Source organism: Cariama cristata, unplaced genomic scaffold (genome assembly GCF_000690535.1).
Source record: "Cariama cristata isolate BGI_N322 unplaced genomic scaffold, ASM69053v1 scaffold11545, whole genome shotgun sequence".
NCBI classification, from domain to species: Eukaryota; Metazoa; Chordata; class Aves; order Cariamiformes; family Cariamidae; genus Cariama; species Cariama cristata.
Window position 1 is genome coordinate 1 of NW_009616968.1, and position 22,037 is coordinate 22,037.

Consider the following 22,037-nt stretch of genomic DNA (forward strand, 5'->3'; position numbering starts at 1 on the left):
AGGCTTTAGTTGTTACATGCATCCAATAATCCTCTTCTCCAAAATGGATTTTAGTCAGAACAATTTATTTGGATACATAGAAGACCTGCAGGAACTAACTATTATAGAGAGGCCAGTACGCAGGAGCCTGAAGGTATATATTTCAAAATAGAACGATGCTTTAAAATCCATTTGAAATTGTGTCTGTTTTATTTATGCACAGCTAACGGAATAGGCAGTTTATTTTTACAGCACCAGGGTACTAAAAAATTGTTTTCGGTCATTTTGGAATAAACAATCTCGAATTATATATAGCAGGGACTTAATATTTTCAGTATAAGAGTATTAAACTGGGAAAAAAATGACTAATTTAGGTCTTTAGTTTAATTTATATATGACTTTACGTGATTAATAGTGATAGTGCCTGACATGGAACTGTGCTTCTATTACATCCCATCTTTTGCTCGTGAAAGATTTATTTGATTGAATTTGAAACGTTGGCTAAAAATTTCAAGGAGTAAATTCAAATTACTCATGGAACTGTCCCTGGATGTGTGGGGAGGAATGGGTTGTTTTAAGAAGATTAAAATGGTGAAATAGTTAAGGCATTGTAAACTCATAATCTCTATTTCACGCTTGACAGACACCAGAAGAAATAGAAAGATTGACAGTTGATGAAGAACTCAGTGATATTGAAAGGGCTGTTTATCTACTCAGGTATTTCCTGAAATATTACTGTGAAACATTGCTGACCATCATGCTTACATACAGCTTTTTTTCTAGTGCTTTACTCTTCACTCCTTTTATTTTCTGTCTTTCAGTAGTAGTTTTTTTTACTTTCTGCTGAATTAAACATATAGGCAAGATAAAAATAAGTACTGTAATTTCTTTTTTAAATGCATAGGATGCCTGTGTACATCTGTAAACATTTCTGAGTTTCTAATATGGCCCTCACCAACACTGAGTTGTACTTCATCTTCTTTTCCCCTGCAGTTGATTTTGCAAAATTCCCTGGGTGTTAAGATTAATAACACCAATCATTCAGTGACTTCATATTCACTCTAAGGCATGAGCAGTTACCACAGACTGATAACAGAGCTGTTTGAGCATACTGTATACGTTTGGGCTTTCAGAAGAGAAAACTTGAGATTAGTTTTATGGTCCTTAGGAAATACTGAAGGAGATATTAATACTTCCTTGTGTTCTGGTTTTTCATTTTACCTGCTTCTTCTTGTTCTTTAAAGTATTTATTTGCAGCTACTTGAATAACTTAAATTTTGATAGTTTGCAATGCAGATCTTTCAACTACTGTGTAAGTCATCTTTGAGAATACCAGTTTTCTGAGGGATTTTGATTTGAGTATGCATTTTTAAACAATACCTAATAATTGGAGAACCAGCTGTGGCTCCCTCTCAGTTTGCTTATTCTGCTCTTTCAAGGACTCTTCTAGTCTATGCATGTCCTCAATGATTAGAGTAGATATTCTCAGTGCCTTAATTTTATCTTTTTGGGGCGCATGGCATTATTTTTGGGTAAGCATTTTTGCCCACTGATACTATTTTTGATACTGAGTTTTGTTTTATGTTTTTTTAATGCTGAACTTTATTAAATAGTGGATTTTAAGACTTGCTTTACTAATAGTTCCTGTACCCAAAGCAGTCTGTTGACTCTAGGGAAATTCAGGGGAAACAATTTGCATGTGGTGCATACCATTGCAAAGGATTCATATCAATTTTGGTTTTACCTCACAGCAATCAGCATAGTGTGGCAGCAAATATCTTTGCTCTTTTTCCAATTAAAGATCAGGTTTCCAGCAATATGTCTTTACTGGATCATTGCTTTGTTAAAGGGTAAAATGTTCCACTTCATATATTTCATCTTACTAATTGCTTTTCAACCCGGCCTTGAACTTCTCCTGATGTCTTCATCTGCTTTCTCTCAACTTGAGCAGCTGTTCTGGGGCCATAATACTCTTTTCCTTGTGATGAAATTTTCATTTTTGCCTCTGCATTGCCCTCATTGCTGAAAGGTAGCTTCATCTTTGCTTGGTAAGCTTCTTGTAAGGCAATCGCTTGCTGTGATTGTCCAGGTATGTTAATACAATAATCCAGTGGAAGCTTTTGTTGTTCAATAGTATATTGCCTTCCCTGTACTGAGTGGAGTACAAGCAAAGAGAGTTGAAAAGCTGCCTGTAACACAGGTAGTATCCTTTATGTAATGTACAAAGGTAGATATTTTTGGCTTGTCTGGTGTTTTTTAATCTATTACAATACAATACCCTGTCTGTTCCTGTTTGACAATAATGTCAGTCTGGTCCTTTTGTGCCTCATTTTCTCACATAGATGCATTATTTGCAGTCCTTCAGGTTGGCCCTTATATGGCACCATCCTTGATGTTAGCCAAAAAGACACTGCCTTTTCTGAAAATCCCACTGTAAAAGTTGCTTTGGTGAGATTGAAATGAGTTGTTAATGATGTCTGTGTTGGACTCTGTTTGGAAAGGATGATGCTATCTCCATATACATTAAAAAAAATATATGTGCAAGAACAATAATAGAAAGCAAATCTCTTACCTCAAATATCTACAAATAGTATCAAAGTGCTTAATGTTGTGTCATATTGTCTTTTTTATTGTCACTTATTTATGTAAACCTAATCTGCAAGTTGGAGATTTTTAATTTACTGAGGAGAATATCTTTAGTGTTGCTTGTCCAGTACAATGGAGCTGACTAATACTGAGTGAAAGCTTTGTACGATACAGCAAAGCTAATGTTTAATAATTATTTTCTGTGAAAGTCCAGAAAGAGTCCTCATGTTTTAATGGCTTTCATTCTGAACAAAGAAGCCCAACTATTTTCTTCTCATTTCGCATCCTCCTTGTGCTCCAAAACCTGCCCCCAACTTCTCCTTTCCACCCTTGAACTTGGATACTCTGGTCTGCTTACATGCAAAGTTGTATGTTTACTAGATACTTGCTTTTTCTAGATTTCTGCTTTTGAGGTCTTTCACTATTGTAGTCGGAAAACAGGTACATTGACATCCTAGTTGGAGACAACAGTACACCCTTTTACTGTCTGAGGTTTTTGGTGTCTGAATAGTGGGCTTTGTTTTTTGTTTTGTTTTTTTTCTCCTGTGATTGATTCTTGCTATATTGTGTGTGTGAGGAGGTATTAATTTCTCAACTGTTTCATCTGTTCATGCTACTTTTTTCACCTCTTGCATTACTTCTCATTTGCCAGTAATACTATGGAGTTTCTGGCATGCTCTTTTACTTCTTGATATTGTAAAGTTATTTGTTTTGCTCATCTAGTATGTCTTTGTATCTATCTAATGACCATTTTGTGTTTCCACAATGTCTTGTCTGTCTGTATGTAGCCATGATGTATTGTCATAGATTTTGTGAATTTCTGTTCACTGTCTTCTCTTAAGAATGATATATGTCTACAAATGTTCTTAGCACATGGTGAGTACATTGACACATTAATCCTGTTTGAGACCTCACTTTCATAGGGATGTGGCTCATTTTAATTTGTTTTCTGATGTTACCTGTCGTAGTTTAGTTTTACATTCTAAAGTGCTAATTGTGATTTTGGTAATCCTAACAAGTTTCTCTCTCTCTCTCTCTCTCTCTCTGTATTTTTAATTATTATTTTTTTAGGGCATGACTTTGCTTTCAGTCTCCCCTTTTCTGCCAGTACTGTTCTTCAGATAACTATGTAATGAGGTAGATTGACAGGATGATCTAGCTAAAGCTGATTGTTCTTAGTCAGATTGGTTTTCAGCTAAATCAACTCCTTGATTTGGCTCATCGTGTGGATATAGAAACGGTTGTGCAAGCAAAAGGAGAGGACTCAGTAGTTCTCCTGGTGGCCAGAGTCACTTTAGTATGACATAAGCATGGGTGAACTTCAGCTTTAGATCTGTGTTACCCAGAGTACTCAGTTTTAATTAGGTAACATTCTGCAATTAGACTGAGTAAGTGCTGATTTAAGAAGAATGCGGTAGCAAATTAGACTGTCATTTGCTGTAATCTCAATTAACCTTGATTCTGGTTGAGGAACTGGGCTTCCTTAGACTGGGTTGTTGGAGATGTTTATGAACTTCCCATTGAAATCAAATGGATTTAGGTACCTAAAGAGGGAGAGGCATCTGAGTGTCTAGGATCTATGTTTTAGAGATTCAGCCTGAGTGCTTGGTGGTTTCTGGCGGGTCTAACTGGAATTGATGAAGAGTTGTATTCTGACACTGTTTTGCATGTTATTGGTCAGAAGAACAAGGAGAGCAAAATAGCTATGTGCACCTCAACCGTCTTGTCAAGGCTTATCATAAAACCATCAGCAGATTAAGATGAGCTGCCAGGCTTTGCACTGAAGCGACTGAATAGTTTGCATTCCACTTCAGGGCATCGTGACCTCCACCAGGACAGTGGCAATAAGCAGCTCAGGGACTAAAATTTTTATTCCTGCTATGAACTTTTACCTGTAGGCTTAGTTTCCATGCTTGCTGTTGTTTGATGTTATTACTTATTTTTATTTGTCTTACTGTAGCTCACCCTTTTATGGCCTATAGCCAATAGCAAAATATATATTCTTTGCCCGATGTGAATATGGTTTGGATACAAGGATGCTTACTGGCATGCACACTATAGAGTGGTTTGTTTTCTGAGGACTTTTCTGATAGATTTCCCTAGGGGTTTTACATTGGTTTGTGTACTGTATTATTTTATATTCAGCTACTTTTTGTTAATTTGTGCCTGCTTAGTGTTAAAGCTTCCAGGCCTTGACATTTCCGTCGTACTCAAAATAACAGGGTAGTAATGAGTTATCAAGGTGGAAGGTTGAATTATTCACCCTTTTGGGAACATACTGTATTTTGGTTTTGGAGTGATCCTATCTCTCAGTTTAGAAAACAACACAATCCCCTTCAAAATATTTAGCACCGTTTTTGAAGACGCAATAGATACTTTATGTAGATTGGAAAGAATTCAATGCCTATAAACTTAGCATGTCTTTAAAAAAAGTTGTACTTTAGCTAATCAAAGATGGCTACAATAGAGTATTCTCAAATTCTAAACATCTTTTTATACAATGTATCTTGTTAATTGTGAGTGTCAAAACCATTACTATTTGAAAGATTTTCTTTTTTTTCCTTCTAATTTTTAGTCTTCATCATGTTAGTTTTGGAGATTTTTCTTTTCTGTAGGTGCAAGCAGCTCACCTTTTGAATTTAAATGAAAACCTTCATTTAAATGTAATGTAGGAGCTGATTTTCTAATATAAACATTGTGTCAATTTTTTTGTGTTACAAAATCATGAGAACTGGCTCCTCTGTTCTGATTATACAGCTTCTGAATTTATGGTCCTGATGCATATGCAGTATACTGAAAGAGCCAGCTGTCATGCTAATCATATTGGAAAATAATTCTTCCAACTATACTGACAAGCTGTAAATACTAAGATTCTTCAGTTTTTTTCCTTGTCTTTTATTTTGTGAATTACAACTTAAATTTTATTAAAGTTTTGTTCGTGATTCACTTGGATGGATAAATTAGTTGCTTGAGCTTGACTTTGTTATGCAAATAATGTATATGAAATTGATTCTTTCACTTTAAAGTTATACCTGTAGTCTTCTGAAATGATGCTATGTCACATACTTTTATTAAAATTTTGATTTGTGCAAGTACTTCTTTGCTGAGTTGAAACTACAACTGAAGAACCAGCTGTAAATACACAGAGCAGAGTTAATACAGTGCTTTGAGAAACCTTGAAAAAAGAGAAAGAGAGAAAAATCTTCTTTTCAGTTTTCTTTCTCGGGCCACAGTCAGTGCAGGAAGATGGGAGTGCCCGTCCTCTCCTCCTCCTAGCATTTGTGCTACATTTGCCTTTGTGCCTGCACAGCACATTGGGGAATTTATCTGAGGGAAACCCTGAAAATAACGGTTGGTTTTAAAACAGATCAACTGTGTGATCCAGGACTCTGTGCAGGTTAAAAAAAGACCTGTGCCAGCACACAGGAATTGGCTAGCAGCATGGGAACAGTGCTTGGGGAGGGGGGGTGCAGTGGCTTTGAGACTTCGCACTACATTCGGCTGGTTTATGGTACTCGTGAAGCTAAGGTTTCCTGGTGTATAGTTTCACAATCAAGTTAAGCTGAATGAAGCTCTTCCTATATGAGAAAGAATAGCCCTTCTCTCCTTTCCTTACATGACTTCATGTTACTGATAAATTTTGTGTGCCAGCACTAATACTATTGCAGCCATGCAGTCTTGGTCAGATTAGGGAATTGATGCTAATTCTAACAAATTTTTCAGGTAGTTGCTTCCAACAAAATGTGCAGTTGCATGACTGCTCGTGCTACTATAAGTGGGAGCATGAGCAAAGAAGTCACACCTGGTAGAACACTTTCCCATCAATAGCAGAACAAATGTAGTTTGGGTTATTCTAATCTTAATCTATACTTTGAATCTGTGAAGTCAAGTACTGGCTGAAATGATCAGAGAGTATAAAGTATCAGCGGTACTGTATTTAATGATCCCTCTGACATTAAATGGACTTTGGAAGTCTACATGAGAGCTGCGATGTGTGAGATCAGTGGTAGCTCTTTCTTATGCATTGTCAAATTGTCTGGAGATGTCAATTATATTTAGGTTTCATAGCATTTTTGTGCATGACATAATAAGGAGAAACTAGGTAGCTGCGTGGATGCTGTTTTTAATACTAAACACAGTTGAAAGAACTGTGGGTTTTCTTAACTTCCAAAATTTTTTTCTGTTGCCCTGGGAAAACCTTATCATGCTCTCCTTGAAAAGATCTACATAGAAAAATCTGACTAAATATTTACAGTGTTTCTTTCTTCATGACAAATTCCATACAGGAATAGCATGTTGCCCAGCAGGAGACTGAGTTTGTTTTGTTTTTGTTTAAATGACCGCTAGCATTTAATAAATAACAGCTGCACAGTTCATTTTGAAATGGCACATAATTAATGTGTAAGTATAATAATTCTTCTTTATATCACCTTCCTTAGAAAGCTCCCAACTGTTTATAACAACATTTTGTGCTTGTAAGGAGCTTTTATCCTCATGCTTGCTCAATATTACTAATTTATGTTTGTATCCTTTGCCTGATTTGGCAAGAGATAATAGCATTGCACTAGTTTATGTCAGGACCTGGAGGTGCATACAGTGGAAACTGCATGAGGATGCAGATGGGAAAATGTAATGTTTTGTCTTAGAATATATCAAAGGTACAAACTCCTTAAAGAGTAGGTCAAGCTGTCCATTTATGGCAAGTCTGAGAACACTTTCACATGATGGTGCCCTGTAATATAATGACTGTCATACGCTAGTGACTGAAACAAGTATCTAGCGGATTTTCTTGCAAATTCCTTCAGGTGTTTTGAGGACTACTTTGTTGTAGGCATAGGGAGGCCTTCACATGTCATGGTGTGATGCTTCCATGGCCCTGCACTCTGACTCTACTTTGTTTGTTGCTGACAGGGAGAAGAAGCAGCAGTTAGTACTGGTGCAGCTACTCTTCCCCTAAAAGCAGTAGCAGATATTTCAGTTTTGTGAGTATCAGGATAGTAGCATGCACAATTACCCAACCCCAAAATCTGAGTAGTTTGAGACTCTTCTGAATAATGATCCTTAGTGCTGATACGCCACATGTTTTTACAATCAGAGCTGTTCTAAATACTCCTGTGAATCTCCACAAAACGAGACAGGTAACACTCCGTTATGTATTGGTTCACATTGCTGCACTTTGTAAACTTGGTGTGAAGGGAAGTTGTTTTACCAAGGTGAAATTCTGATTATAATTTAAGGACTTTGGGAACTAGGATAGGAACTAGGACTGCAGGCTTGGGCCTGTGTCTGTGCCTGATATGCTATGACAGGAATATTTTGGAATGAGACACATGGCTTCATTGAGATTTCAAATGAATCCTGTTCTCTGGGGTATAGTTGTAGAACTGTTTTATTTAGCTATTTTTAGAGCTAACTTTAGTAATATTGATGCTTTTGTTGTCGTTACACCAGCTGGTAGTCTAAATGCCAGCACTGTGGTAAAGGTACACCGAATCTTTGTCAAGCCTCAGAGCCTAAACCATTGTCACAGGAAAGAAACCAGGATTATTTCATTACTTAAACAGAAATTTTTGCACTGGGAAAACAGAATGGGAATGTAGAGTTCTTGAGACTAAGCGATTTAAGGAGGTCTTAGTCGTTGAGAAGTTCTTCTTGGATGGGGTGTCTTATTTAATCTTTCAGGGGCAGTTTTTTGCATAAGAGAAGTTCTCTTTAGGTCTTGAAGACAAACTGAAAAGGAAATGGGAAGTGATTTCTATAGCGAGGATTTCTATTGACATAGTCTGGCAAAACCTGTATTACAGCTAAAGAATCAACTGTTTAAATTATACATGATTATAGGATTCTGTGCCTGAAAAAAAAGGTTGCTCAACATTCCAAAACTAATCCCACAAGTGGCATCTTTAGCCAAAGACGAGTTACGTCCTCAGGGAAAGATTTTTTTTTTAAAGATAGGCTAGTGATGCAAAACTAGCAAGAGTCTTTTCTGAACAATAACATTATCCTTTGCAGGCTTTAAAAATAAGGGTTCTCTAACTATTCTGCCACAGTCTGTTAAAAATAGTTTTGCATGGCTATCACATTCGCTGCAGTTCTTGAAGTTGCTTTTCTCTCCATCAATAACCTTACTGGTCTAATGGAGACACTTTTTGACATGCTGGAGTCTTTCCCATTGAATGTTAATTCCCTATAGCCTATCAGATGAACACCCCTGTCTACAGAAGAAAAATGTCTTTCTGCTTTATGAGTCATAATAAAATAGAATGAGAAAAGAGACAAAGAACCACTTGGAAACTTCTGCTGGATCTCAGATACATCTGTCTGAGGCATACTGTATTGCCTCTGGCTGATACTTTCATGCAAGCAGGAAAATGTACCAGATATTTCATATCCATGTTATTATTTGAATGGACTCTTGATGATGCAGGTATTCTTGTTTTAATTCTACCTTTAGATTCTTTTGCATTCGATAAATGTTTCTATATGTTTCTTTTTGCAAAACATTGCCCTATGAGGGGTTAATATTAAGGAATAAAAATATCAGGCTCTAGATATATTCCTCTGTATCTTGGTAGCGGTTGTTTCTGGAGCAGTTTTCTTTATTCTGTGTTGCGTGGCTGTGAGTTCTGAGAATGTGTACAACTCTCATGTGCAGAGTAGCTGAGTCATTCCTTGTCAGTTGTATCAATTCACAGCAGGACTGAGGGGAATTGCTATGCTTTCTTGAACTTGGTAAGTATTGATGGAAACGTCTTGCCCATCTACCCCTTACATACTAATGGATTTTAGATACCTACTCCTTTCCTAACAGAGTCTACGGATAGACAGTACTTCTTAGTCATTGTATAATTACAAAATTACACACTCTGTTTACAGAAATATGCTACAGTGTGATTTTTAGTCCTCATGCTTCTCTGTAATTCTTACTTTCCTGTTCTTCCACTGTTCTTAAATTTGCGATAGCATAAGAAAGTCAGATTCAGGCTGTTTGTAAGCAGGGATGGATGAACTGACATGAATGGAACTGTATCATTTTAAGTGTGTTTGAATCCAAGTTCAGTATAGTAACTAGGGGTCTTGTTTTATTGACTTTATCTACTTAGAATAGCGAAGAACGTATTTGAAAGACTTCAGACATTTTTTTTTTTAAACTTACAATTTCTGTAAGATTATATAAAGGTGACCAGCATCACCAAGTCAAAATAATGTATAATGATGAAGAAAGCCTGAAGCCTCACAGGGCATACTCTTACATTCTTTCCAATGGGGAAAAAAAAAGTAACTTATCCATTCTTGTCCTTACTCATTTTTTCAATAATCGTCCAGTTTAAGAGAATTCTTCTGGCTTTGCAAATGGATCAATACGGATAATTTTTCCTAAGGCATTTTTCTCATAGGTTTCTAAAGTTAAATCTTCCACTTGATTGTGGAAAAAAAACATAGACTTTTTTTTTCTTTCCTCAGTGTATCTTAAATCAGAATGATATAATTTGTTTTTATTTTTTTAAATGGCAATGTACTGTAATTTTGAATAAAATTGCAAAAGTTGTCACAGAGTTTTCTGTGGCAATCCAGGGGCATGAGGATGGGTATAAGCAGAAATTCTTGGAGCCCCTGTTTTTTTGCTTGTGAGAATAGCTTTGTATACAAATTGTCAATTATGCCCCTAGTAAAAAGCTTTGAGTCCACATTTCTTGAAGTAAAAACAGTGAATTAATTTGGGTAGGTATCAATTAGCTTTGCCCTCTGATGACTATTGTTGAACAACAAAGAACACCAGTAAGCATTGGAGCTGTCGGTTTATGCTAAGATTAAATAGAAGTTTTTCAAAGCTGCCTGTATAACTCGTTGGAGTTATTTCTCTTTAACAGTTGGAGAAGAGCAGGAAAGTTGGATTCAAGCTGGGTTGAAGCATTGATAACTCAGTTGATATCAACAGAGCTGCACAGTAGGAGGAGCGTGACTGCACTCAGCAATATCATTACATTTCGCTTGCAAGGGGTTATATCTGCAAAATGGGATGATTTACTGTTTGCCTGTGCTGCAGGAGAAGTGCAGCTGACAAGCTTGTGGTCTGACTTTCCAAAGTAGTGTGTACTCTCTTCCCTTGCCCTCCTTTCCCCCTCTGCCGCCCCAGTGAAATTGCTTGGTAACTTCTCTTACCAAGAGTATATTGAGAAGGCTAGGCTAGGGACAGTAAGGAAATGCTTTAAAAATACTAACTATGTTTTTGTTGTAAATATGAATTTATTGTATTGTCTCTGACAGAATAAACACATGCAATAGAGAAATGTGAAGGGCATCTGCTTTAATATATGTATTTACTTGATAATATTGCTTACATTGTTGTGCAGGTCTGGAGATAAAAATGCCAGCTTTAAAGGCAGAAACAGAAAAGATGCCATTTTCACTGCTGAAATTGTAACTGAGCTTTTTGAGGAGGAGGATTTATGTCCATATTAAATAGCAAAACATGAGTCACTGCCTCATTGCTGCTTGCACTAAAATTCTTCTGTTATAAACAGTTAATCTCCTTTATGTAATTGCATTTAAAAGCTCAGGATTAGGATACGTATTTCTCTGCCATTTTGGGAGCTAGAAGTTATTTAGGGTATAGTCTTCAGGGCAAGATTTTTTTTTTTTTTTTTTTTGCTTCTTTACAACTGTATCAAGTGCTAACCACTAAATCAATGGAGAAAAGAATGATGACTACTTAAAATTAACGTACTTCTTTAGTACAGGTTTTAACCCAAGACTATGTGTATTTGCTTTTATTTTTATCACTGTATGTAGTGCACTGTAGGTGCATTTTAAGGGTTACTTGTAACTTCTTTTGAACCTTGAATGCCTGTTGTATTACACACGAAGAAAGTACTTGCACCATGAGTTTGTAATAAATGATTAGGTGCACACTGGTATGGAAAAATCAACTCTTAAGGGCAGATAAATACACTTGCACTTTGATCAATTAAACTGTCCCGCGTGTTTCAAAATGATGTGTTGGAGAGTAAATAGAGCAATAAAATTAATATCCAGATCTTTGTATCTTGCTTATTTATTGCCAGTTCTGAAGGCTTTAGGTACTGATTTTTCCAGTGCCTCATCTTACTTCCTGATTAAATTAAGGATTTTTTGTATGTTTATTTGTTTGGGTTTTTTTAAACGAGCAATTGGAAAGTGGCAGCTTTTGGGTCTGTTGTGTATAATGCCCCACACCTATAAAACCCATGAGCTGAAGAAGATTCTAAGTAGATTTTAGTACTTGTTAGGTTGTACGAGGTGTTCATGACTCACTTTATGTGCTTTTTGGTGAAGGGTGCAAATAGTAGTGTGTGTTTTGTTTTTTTTTTATTCTGTCGCTCCAGCTTTTTGAGTCCAACATAGAGAAAACTGATTTTATTTTTCCTCATATGCTGTTCTTTCCCTTGCAAATGCATACATCTTATTTTCCTTTTCTTTGCCATCATCTCTATGACTGAGGGTTTGCCTTAAGCTCATTATCTTTGGGAGGCTACACACTGAATACCAGTTCAGATGGTTTGTGTGGCACCTGTCAAGACTTTTGTTGGCCCTGTGATACTAATACAGACCTTTGGAGTTCTGGATGCGCTGAAATAACATTGATATTCTAAGCACTGTGTGCTGTTTTTAAGGTAAATTCTACCTGGAGATATCCATTTGCATGGGTGCCATATCAGATACCTAATAAAAGTATTATTCATTAAAATAATACATTGTGTTAATATTCCACAATGAGTTTAGACTAAGAATTTACTGTCCCACACCTTTTAGTGATGAGTTTATTCTGTTCATTTTCAGTAACAAACAAACCAAAGGGGGGAGGAAAAAAGTGGTGTGCAAATGGTATTGTATCAATGGTTGCCTTTTACTATAATTTTTCTTTTCCTGTGTTCCTTTGCTTCCATAGAAGGATATTGATACTAACATAGTAAATATATAAGCCAGATATTCTGTTGGTTAACACTGGTGTGCTGTGAAGGATCTATGCAGTTGAGCGTATTTGACATGCATTCCAAAGAAAGAGGTATTCTTTTTTCCCAGAGATGACTCTGAACTAATTTTAGTAAATGTGGGTGGAATTTCTGGTAAATGCTTTATTTATTCTTTCCATTGCAGAATGTCAGACTCTCTTTGGGATAATTGTACCATTAGAAATAAGTGAAAATATGAGTATGTGAAGAAAAAATAGTCTAACAAATGGCTATTTAAGATCATTGTAGTGATTTTGAAGGTAGGGAATGCTATTGGGATTATAATTACCTAAACCTAGCTGGGTAGGCAGGAGGATTCTGATAGTGTACTCATAATGATTTTAGCAGGAATGTAAATACAGATGAATTATCGGTACATATAATACTTGTTTTTATCTACTGTTTCAAATTATTCTGCCAGAGAGCTGGAAATTTGCAAGACTTGTGTCATCACTTCAATTTCTATGTTAATTGTATTATCTGGTTTGATTATCTGTCCACTCCAAGCTGTATGCTGTCAATGGAACAAATCACATATCTTTCTGAGACATTACTCTCTTTCTTCATTTTAATTAAGTATCTGAATTTCATCCTACTTCCCAAAGTGAACATGGATCAAGTAAAGCGCTTTTTTGTTTGACAAAATGTGAATCAGCAACAGCTTGGAATTGAAGTAATTTTTAGTTATTTACATGTTTACCTCAGAAGCTGCCTTTTGATCTATGGTTACCTCTGACAGATGAGAAAGCAACACTAGAGTTAGCTGTGTGACATTGTATTGTTGATGCATGTGACTGCATCGATCTGAAGTAGATGTCCCATACTACTTGAAAATATTTGAATAATGAACTGAAGGTGAACAAGCAAGGCTTTCCACTTCTGAGCTGTCAAAAAGCTAGCTTATAAGTAAGTTCACAGTTTTGTGTTCATTTTCTAATTATCTTGTTTCTTTTGAGTCACCAGGCCTTTTGAGTATGACAGCAATAATTTGGTAGAAATTTAGCGTGAGCTGTCTGAAGTCATTCTGAGGTCACAGTCAGATTTCCTTGCTTGGGAAAAAAGAACTGCTTCTACAGCTAAAGCTTCAAAAGAGTTTCTAAAATTTCAGATATATTTTTCAGTGAAAAATACAGCAGTAAAATTGTGAGCAAACTGAAACATGAGCTCAGTTTATATTATTATATATATCTGTTTACTTACAATTTCTGTATATAAAAAAATATATCTATATACATCTGTATACAATATATAGATATATTTCTCTTGCGTATGGGGGAAAATGCTGTGAGCAATAGCTTCAAACCCTTGGGTTCACTCTGTTTACCCTTTTAAATTTTTTTTTTCCTTGCGGCTTTTCATTCATTTACTGTACAATCATTCATTCTGTACTTAGTATTATTTACAATGTCTCTACTAGTCTTTTACATTTGAATTTTCTTTTGATTCAGTCTGGGATTTTTTTTTGAAAGTGGATGGTCAACTCATGTACAAAGTGTGTTTTATGTACCATTTGTCTATGTTATGGTGGTTGATGTGGCAACTTAGATTTTGTTGTTCTGGATCTTACAAGTCTATTCTAAAAAGTCTGAATTTTTTGGAAGATGGCACAAACGCCCTACTTGTACTTTCAATCTTAGAAGGTTATGGTTATTTCAGGCTCTTACCATGGTCTTCAATATAAAACTCTTGTTTATACAGAAAAGGGTTTTTTATGAAGCAATGCAGATATAGACAAATAGACCAGTAACAGTTGCTTTCCTAACCTTTGATGTGCTTTTCCTAATGGTATGCAGAGGAATTCCTTCTGGAATTACTATAGCATAGTTTGGTTTTAAATGATTGAAGAGATTCATAGCAAGCGTTGAGGTGAAGGGAAACGATATTTTCTGTTAGAGCAGTCAATAAATCTTGAAAAAATAGACAGTTTTTTAGACCTGCAAGTCCATTTTCTAAAGGAGACATTGAAATGTACAGATATAGCTTTCTGGATCAAGAACCTTTAAATATTTCTGAGAAGGTTCTCATGAACTTCCACAACTATTGGATTAGAGTTACTCTGGAAAAAAAAGGAATTGATACTAGGTATATATGTTATGGTCAGAAAGGTTGAGAATACATGATTGAAAGACACACAGATAAGTAATAAAGTGGGAGCTTTTGGTTCTATTGTTTATAATGCCCCACACTTGTAAGACTCAGGAGTTGAAGAAGACTCTTAAGTAGATTTTAATACTTGTTAGGTGATTTGAAGTGTTCATCTCTTTCATGCCACAAATAGCGAACTCTGTGGATGAAATGTACAAAACATTACACTGGAGAATGAGAAGAGATCCTGTGTCTAAGTTAAACTGTAAGATAAATTTAGGTCAGTAGAAGTAATTTAGCCTTCTAGAATTTGGTTAGCATCTGTGATTATTTTTTTTTTCTCACTTTCTGTGTATAAAAATTACAGGCCTTGTACTTTTTCAGAAGACTTCTTATATCATATAATGCGTGCTGTGAAATGACAAATCTTGTTGAAAGTGAAAATTATGGATTCTGAGTCAGTGAATGAGGACTGGGCAGAGAGAAAAATGATATCAGCTACTAGCTCATTTTTGTTTTATCACCTAGGAATTGAAAGTTGCCTTATCTTGATCTTGGAGTGAAAAGACTGGTTTTATTTTTTGAATGAAATTGATGAATTCAATTGATGAATTCTACCTAGAGACCATACAAAATGCAGTATGTGTTATAAGTCATCTAAGGAAGAGGAAACACTTATCGTCTAGGAGATAGTAACGTTGATACTAGGGTAATATTTGAGAGGAAAATGTGATCCTTTGAGGCATACTCTTGAAATTTTTCTTAAAATTCAAGGGAGAAAACCTTAATGTTTCCTTGCAGTAATTACTGTCTAAATTCACAGAAACTGATGATATTAGGAAGAATGAAATTATTGTGTCATTATAGTACATTTGTTTTGTCTCAGGAACAGAAAGGAGTATTTGTATGAGTTAGAAATCCTTTCTCTCTTTGTTCAGCGAGCAAACAGAAATAAGAAACTTCAGTTGACCAAAGTGATCCTGGTAAACAAGGTTACTATGAATACAAAACTACTGTGCAGCTAAATCTGGGTTTTCCATTCTTATTTTAATTGCACTAGAAGTTTCATGTGTAGTGGTACATGTTCAGATACGTACTTCTTTCTTTAATATATTGATAATGTGGATTTTATCCAAATGTGCTATAAAATGACCATGGGCACATAGTTTTAATGGAGAAGATCAGGATGAGAAAGTGGTTTTGAAAATGAGATCTTCATAGAAAAGGATTATAATGTCAATTGCAAGGAGATGTTCATACTGTGATATTATCAAGACTTCTGGCTTCTTGAAAACGGATATCAATCAGGTGTTACATTTTCACATTCATTTTATTCTATCTTATTTTCAGCAAAATTATAGAAGCCTGAAAATAAAATTTCTTCTCTTTATTTACTCTGGCTGGACAGGTAACAGAGGGAGGGAGAGAAGGGCTAAAGGATGAAGCTGCTTAATGCTTCTTTGACCCTATCACAGCCTTGGACTTAGTTACAGTCTGGTTTATATCCTTATTCTAAAATCTTGCATATTATCATAAATTTCATATACATGAAGGCATGCATACATAAATGTTATAGTGTATTAGTACATACAGGAAAAGGCCATTGGCTTCTAGGACAGTTTAAATTAGCTTTGAGGTTGTTACATATGGTGCCCAGCTAACTGTGGTCTTCAAAAGGTGTTCTGACAGTGAAGAAAGTGCAGCAGACAGCTTAGGAGCCCCTATACTGTATTTTAATACATAAGATTGGTTATAATATATAAAATAGTTAATATGATACATAGATCTGTAGTTACGTATATATGTGTGTCTAAATGAGTAATGGTTTTTTAAGTTCTTTTATTAGCTTTTTTTGAGAAGCAAACCTTTTTTTAGCAGTTACTGTACAATGTCAGAAATGTAAGCAGTTTGATACATCAGATATCTGATTTCAAAAATATATCCCAAATGTCTGTCTTTGCAGTTTCAAATCCTAGGGCAAATTATCAGATTAAACATCATTTTGATTCCAGATACTTTTTTCTGTCATTTGCAACATGGTAAAGGATAATGTACAAACAATTTTGTACAGCATTTATGGTCTATAAAATCTCCCTTGTAATATACAGTTTCAAGACCGTGTTAATATTTGTACAGCTCATGCTTCTCAGTCTTTGTTGAACTGAGGCTCTTAAAGGAAGTTATTTTAATGAAATGACAGATCCTTCCATGGGACTGTGTCTGTTCATAATATACTTATTACAGTATAAGTCGAATACATGTTCAGACACTCCTGTTATATAATTTATGTTTACAGAAGTATAACTAAAATGTAAGCATACATAACATGAAATAAAAGGAAAGTTGCTGCTTTACACTGGTGTTAAGAAAGAATTGTAGTTCTACGGAAAATAACAGACTATATTTTATCAAAGGAGTATTCCCCTTGAAATAAAATGAAAATTAGTCTTAAAATCACTCATCAGTGTTTGTGATTTCAAGATATTTCTCTACTTTCTAGATTTTTTTTTCCCCTTTTTGTTACCAAAAACCTGAAATTATACAATCAAAGACAAAATTAAAAAATAAAACTTATAAAAGTGTTGGGTTTTACTTAGCAAGAGTAGTATGTAGAAAGCAGTTTAATAAATTTTAAGCCAGTGTCTACCTGTCTGTATAGGAAAGATTGCTGTGTAAAAAAATCTTCACAATAAAGGTAAAGAAGATTCTCTAAGGAAGTCTTATGGGCCAGTCACTTTTATGTTATTGACAGAAATATTTATCTGGATTTCTAGTTTACCTTGGCAACCAGTGTATTGTATAGGACAACAGAAATCCTGGAAGGAGAACTGATACTGACTCATTCTGAATAGGCTAAATCCTGATACTGAGATTTTATACAAATAGGAAATTGAGTTTAGGATTTACAAATCATAATCACAGAATAGTTTAGGTGGTTGGGGACCTCTGGAGGTCATTTGGTCCAATACCTTGCTCAGAGCAGGGCCAGCTTCCAAGTCTAACGTAATTTGGTGTTAGATCAGTTGCTCAAGGCGTTGTCCAGATGAGTTTTGAATGTCTCCAAGGATCCCCCAACCTCCAGGCACCTTTTTTCAATGTTTGACAATGTTCTTTGTGAATCTTCCTAATACCTAATTAGTTCTTGAATACTTACTCCTTTTTTTTATCACGTTTTTCTAATATTCACTCACTGAAGTTGGTAAATTTTTACTTCTGTTTTCAACAAATGCAGATTTAGACCAACACAGAGCATTTTGGAATCTTGCACTGAAAATAGTGTCACTTATGGGATATTGACGGTGTAGTCCCCTGCAGCTATCCATCAGAGCTTCTAGATTTATAAAACTAAGTTATGCAAAGCATGGACTTCAGTGGTTGATTCAACAATGGCTATTTACAAATCGTATTTGCTGAACTGATACAGTTAGCCACAGTGTTAAAGTCAGTTCATAAACACAGTGGTTTGGTTAGAACTTGGGTACCTCCGTCTTCTTTACAATGCTTTATTCTGTTTCTGTTATCATGTTTTGCAGACTAGTGCAAATGAAGGAGAGAGGGAGATATGTAAATCTGTCTTCTCTTTTTCAAACTCCTTTGTGGTAATATTCTCTTGGGGAACATTCAGTGACTAATCTTCTTTCTTCATGCTGTAGAAGGAGCTGTAGTCCTTCATTCCTTTTCCAGATACAAATGTTCCTAATTGAGTACTCAGGGACTTTTAAAACTTTTTTGTTCTTATTTTGCAGAATCTGTTTTTAAAAATGCTTTAAAAATTAAACTCAAATGGAATTTTTAAACATCCATTATAACTCATTAGTTATTTTAAATATAAGAGATCTTACTGTCTGCCCTGAGCTTACTGAAAGTTTGCAAACCTGGAAACACCTATCCTGAATATAATCATAGAATCATAGTATGGTTGTAGCGGGAAGGGACCTCTGGAGATTGTCTAGTCCACCTCTCTGCTCAAAGCAGTGTCAATTAGAGCAAGGTATTCAGGGTCTTGTCCTGAACTCAGGATTTTAAATCCTAAGGATGGAGACTCTACCACCTGTCTGGGCAACTCATTCCAATATTTGAGCGCTCTGATGTGGAAAAACTTTTTTTTAAAGTTGAAGTGAAATTTCCTGTATGTTGAATTTGACCCTATTGCCTCTTGTTCTGTAACTGGGCACCACTGGGAAGAATCTGCTTCTGTCTTCTTTACTGCCTCACATCGGATTTTGTACATATTAAATACAGCCCCCAAGCCTTCTCTTCTTGAGACTAAAAATCCCTATTGTCTAAGTTTCTGCTCAAATATTAGATGCTGTAATCCCTTAATCATTTTAGTGACCCTTCAATGGACTCGCTGCCATCTGTCTATGAGTTTCTTGTGCTGAATAGAGAAGAATGATCACCTCCGTTGAGCTGCTGGTGATGCTCTGCCAGTGCAGCCCAGGATGCTGTCAGCCATCTTTGCCGTAAGGTTGCATTGCTGGCTTCTGGTCAGCTTGGTGTCCACTGGGACCTCCAGCTACTTTCTGGCAAAACCACTTTCCAGTTGGCTGACCGCCAGCTTGTACTGGTACACAGGGTTATTCCTCCACAACTACAGGACTTGCATTTCCCAGTGTTGAACTTTGTAAGGTCCCTGTTTGTTTGTTTCTCCAGCTTGTTAAGGCAGCACAACCTTCTGGTCTATCAACCCCTCCTCCAGGTCTTATGTCATCTGCTGTCATACTAGCTGAGGGTGCACTCTGTCCCATCATCCAGCTCATTAATGAAAATGTTAAACAGTATTGCCCTCCATGTAGACCCTTTGGGTAAACCGCTCATGGCTGGCTTCCAGCTCCCTGCCTTGCCACTGATCACAACCTGTTAAGTACAATAGTTCAGCCAGTTTTCAGTCCACATCACTTTCCATTTATCTAACTTGTACTTCATTGATTTATCTATGAGGATATTATGGGAGGTGATGTCAAAAGCCTTGCTAAAATAAGTTAAACAACTTCCACCATCCAAAATGGTCATCTCATTGTAGAACTTTGTTGGGTTGGTTGGTTGGTCAGGCATGATTTCCTTTTCACAAATCCAGGCTTATTACTGCCGGTCACTTTTTTGTCCTTTGTGTGTTTGTAAATAGTTTCTAGGAGGATTTGCTCCAGTCTCAAGCAATTCCCAAGTATAACATAGACTTCATTTTATGAGGGTAGAAAAAAAACAAGTAAAACCAAATGCAGAGGCTAGAGGGAGAGGCTTAGTGCTATGCTTGTGCTTGAGAAGTACTAGCTCTTCAATAAGTTGTGTAGTAAGACCAGCTCTGGTACTGCTGGCTGGCAGCAAACAGCTGGTGTTGCGCAGGCAGTTAAGTATTAGGACAGAAGTGTTTAGGCACGAGAGCTTTCCCCCTGGTTGAGGATTCCCAGCATTGTAATGTCACTGGGATCTCCTGTAGGATGAACTCAGAAGATGAGTCTTGAAGTTTTATATTTAAATGCTATTATCAATGTGGAGTTTGCTAGCACAAAAGAGGTTGAGCTAAATTGCTTCTAAGTATAGGGCTATGTTGAGTTCTTCTATAGTTAGCACTGTTAATAAAGGAATAGCGCCTTCGTTACATTGAGCTTACTGTTACTCCGAAGAAAAGATTTAGCATTTATTTTAATATATTTATTAGTACAAAAGTGTCTAAATCTGAGCATTTAGCAATAATTCACTATAATCCTGAAGTCTTTAATATTTAAAGAAAATCTTTGGTGCAGCTTCTTTGATAGAAATGGAAGAAAAATCTTCCACAGTTGGAAAATTACAGGCTGTGTAGGTGTTGAAACGCCTTCTGCTTCACATTCTTAATTGGCAGCAAGCCAGATACTAAGCATTTCTGCTTTAAAGGGAAACACTCCTCTTTTCTTTACATTTCTGATGGATAAAGGTTGCATTTTGGTTGCATTTTTTAACAGTTAGGATTTCTTCTATCTTGATACAAAATTAATAAAATTTGAATTAAATAGCTTCTCCAAATTACCTTGACCTTTTGCATTATTGCTGGATAATACAAAGGTATGCATCTTTCCTTGCAAGTTGTACCCTAAGAAGTTAATGGACCTCATCCACTCCATGACCCTTTCCCGCTCTGGGAGCTCTAAGATTTCTCAGTTCTGCTTTAAAGCTTTGTTGGCATTAGTATGTGATACTCGGAGAAATCTGCCATAAACATGAAAGACTTTAATATTCATGGCTTTAAATTAGATAATAAAATGGTTTTGAATCATGCAAAAATATTGCAAGCTGTAAATAAATCAGTTATTAATCATTATTTAAGTCCATTTTCAGTAGTTGACAGAATACTGTGCTTTCATTGAGTATAGATGCTACTGAGAGATGTGTTTTTATTGAAAGAGCTCATGCATGTTTACCAAATAAGATTGCAGGGATGCTAATATTAAAATCAGTCTGAAAATCTGTACCTTCATCCATTCTTGCTGGTTTTGAATGACATTAAAAAGAGCTTTGGTGTAGCTTTGCCCTATCAAAACTTGTCAATATTCTTGTGTTTACAGACAACAGTTAAAAATATAGAGAGGTGTATATGGTAACTAACCAGGAAATTGGTTCCCAATACTTTTAAAGAAAATCACATCAGCTGAATTTTATATCAGTAGTGGTCTTAACGGAGGATTAAAAAACTACAAAAATACTGATACATTTTCTCAGTTGGAATACATACTATATTTAAAAAAATATGCAGTATTGGATTAGTAATTTTCTGTATTCCTAAAGTAAGGTATATACCAAGAGAGAAAGATAATGCATATTCAAAAAATACAGGAAATGATGATTGTTTTTATGCTATGTCAAGCCTCTTCATCTTGACCTTCAAATTGTGTACTGTAAATTTGTCTTGTTTTCAGCCTGTTGATTTTTTTTTTTAAGTAATATTTTTGTTACTACGCTCTGATATTGTGAATTTCAGTGTATTGGTTTTTACATCTGTGTTGAGCTGCATCACCAGCTGTAACTTTTGTTTGCTCTTTGTTGTTGTAAATGTATAGGCACAGTAAAGGTGAAGTCTCCACTGTGGGAGTGATTCCCAGATTTTGCTCAGCAGGTCAGAGTGTTGCAACCTCAGCACAGTGTTCACAGCTTTCTGCTTGCTTGTTACTCATCTTAGAATTTATGGTAACTCTTCTGTTTGGGTTCTTATCTTCCTACGTTTAAGATATATATGGTCCATTAAAAAAAAGACAAAAATACTGGTTCCTGGCATTTGTGGTCTGTAGCTCCTATTTAGAACAGTTACTGGCATGGCTGTGGTGGATCCTTCTTGATTGCTTTGGAGCTCAGGGAAGTAGGAATGTTTTATTTTGTCCCAAATTAGTTTTATTAGTTAGGTGCTATAATCACACAAGCATT

The 22,037-nt window shown here is 35.8% G+C and overlaps 1 protein-coding gene across 1 annotated transcript in view; it reads left to right on the plus strand.

Moving 5' to 3' along the window:
* Positions 1–16: 16 nt before the first annotated feature.
* Positions 17–22,037, plus strand: part of PPP4R4 (protein phosphatase 4, regulatory subunit 4) — a gene marked incomplete at its 3' end in the record, with an annotated part of 55,400 nt that continues 33,379 nt past the window's right edge. The window contains exons 1-2 of the mRNA XM_009700359.1: positions 17–133; positions 623–696. Coding sequence (XP_009698661.1) covers positions 17–133; positions 623–696 — 191 coding nt within the window. The remainder of the gene's footprint in view (positions 134–622; positions 697–22,037) is intronic.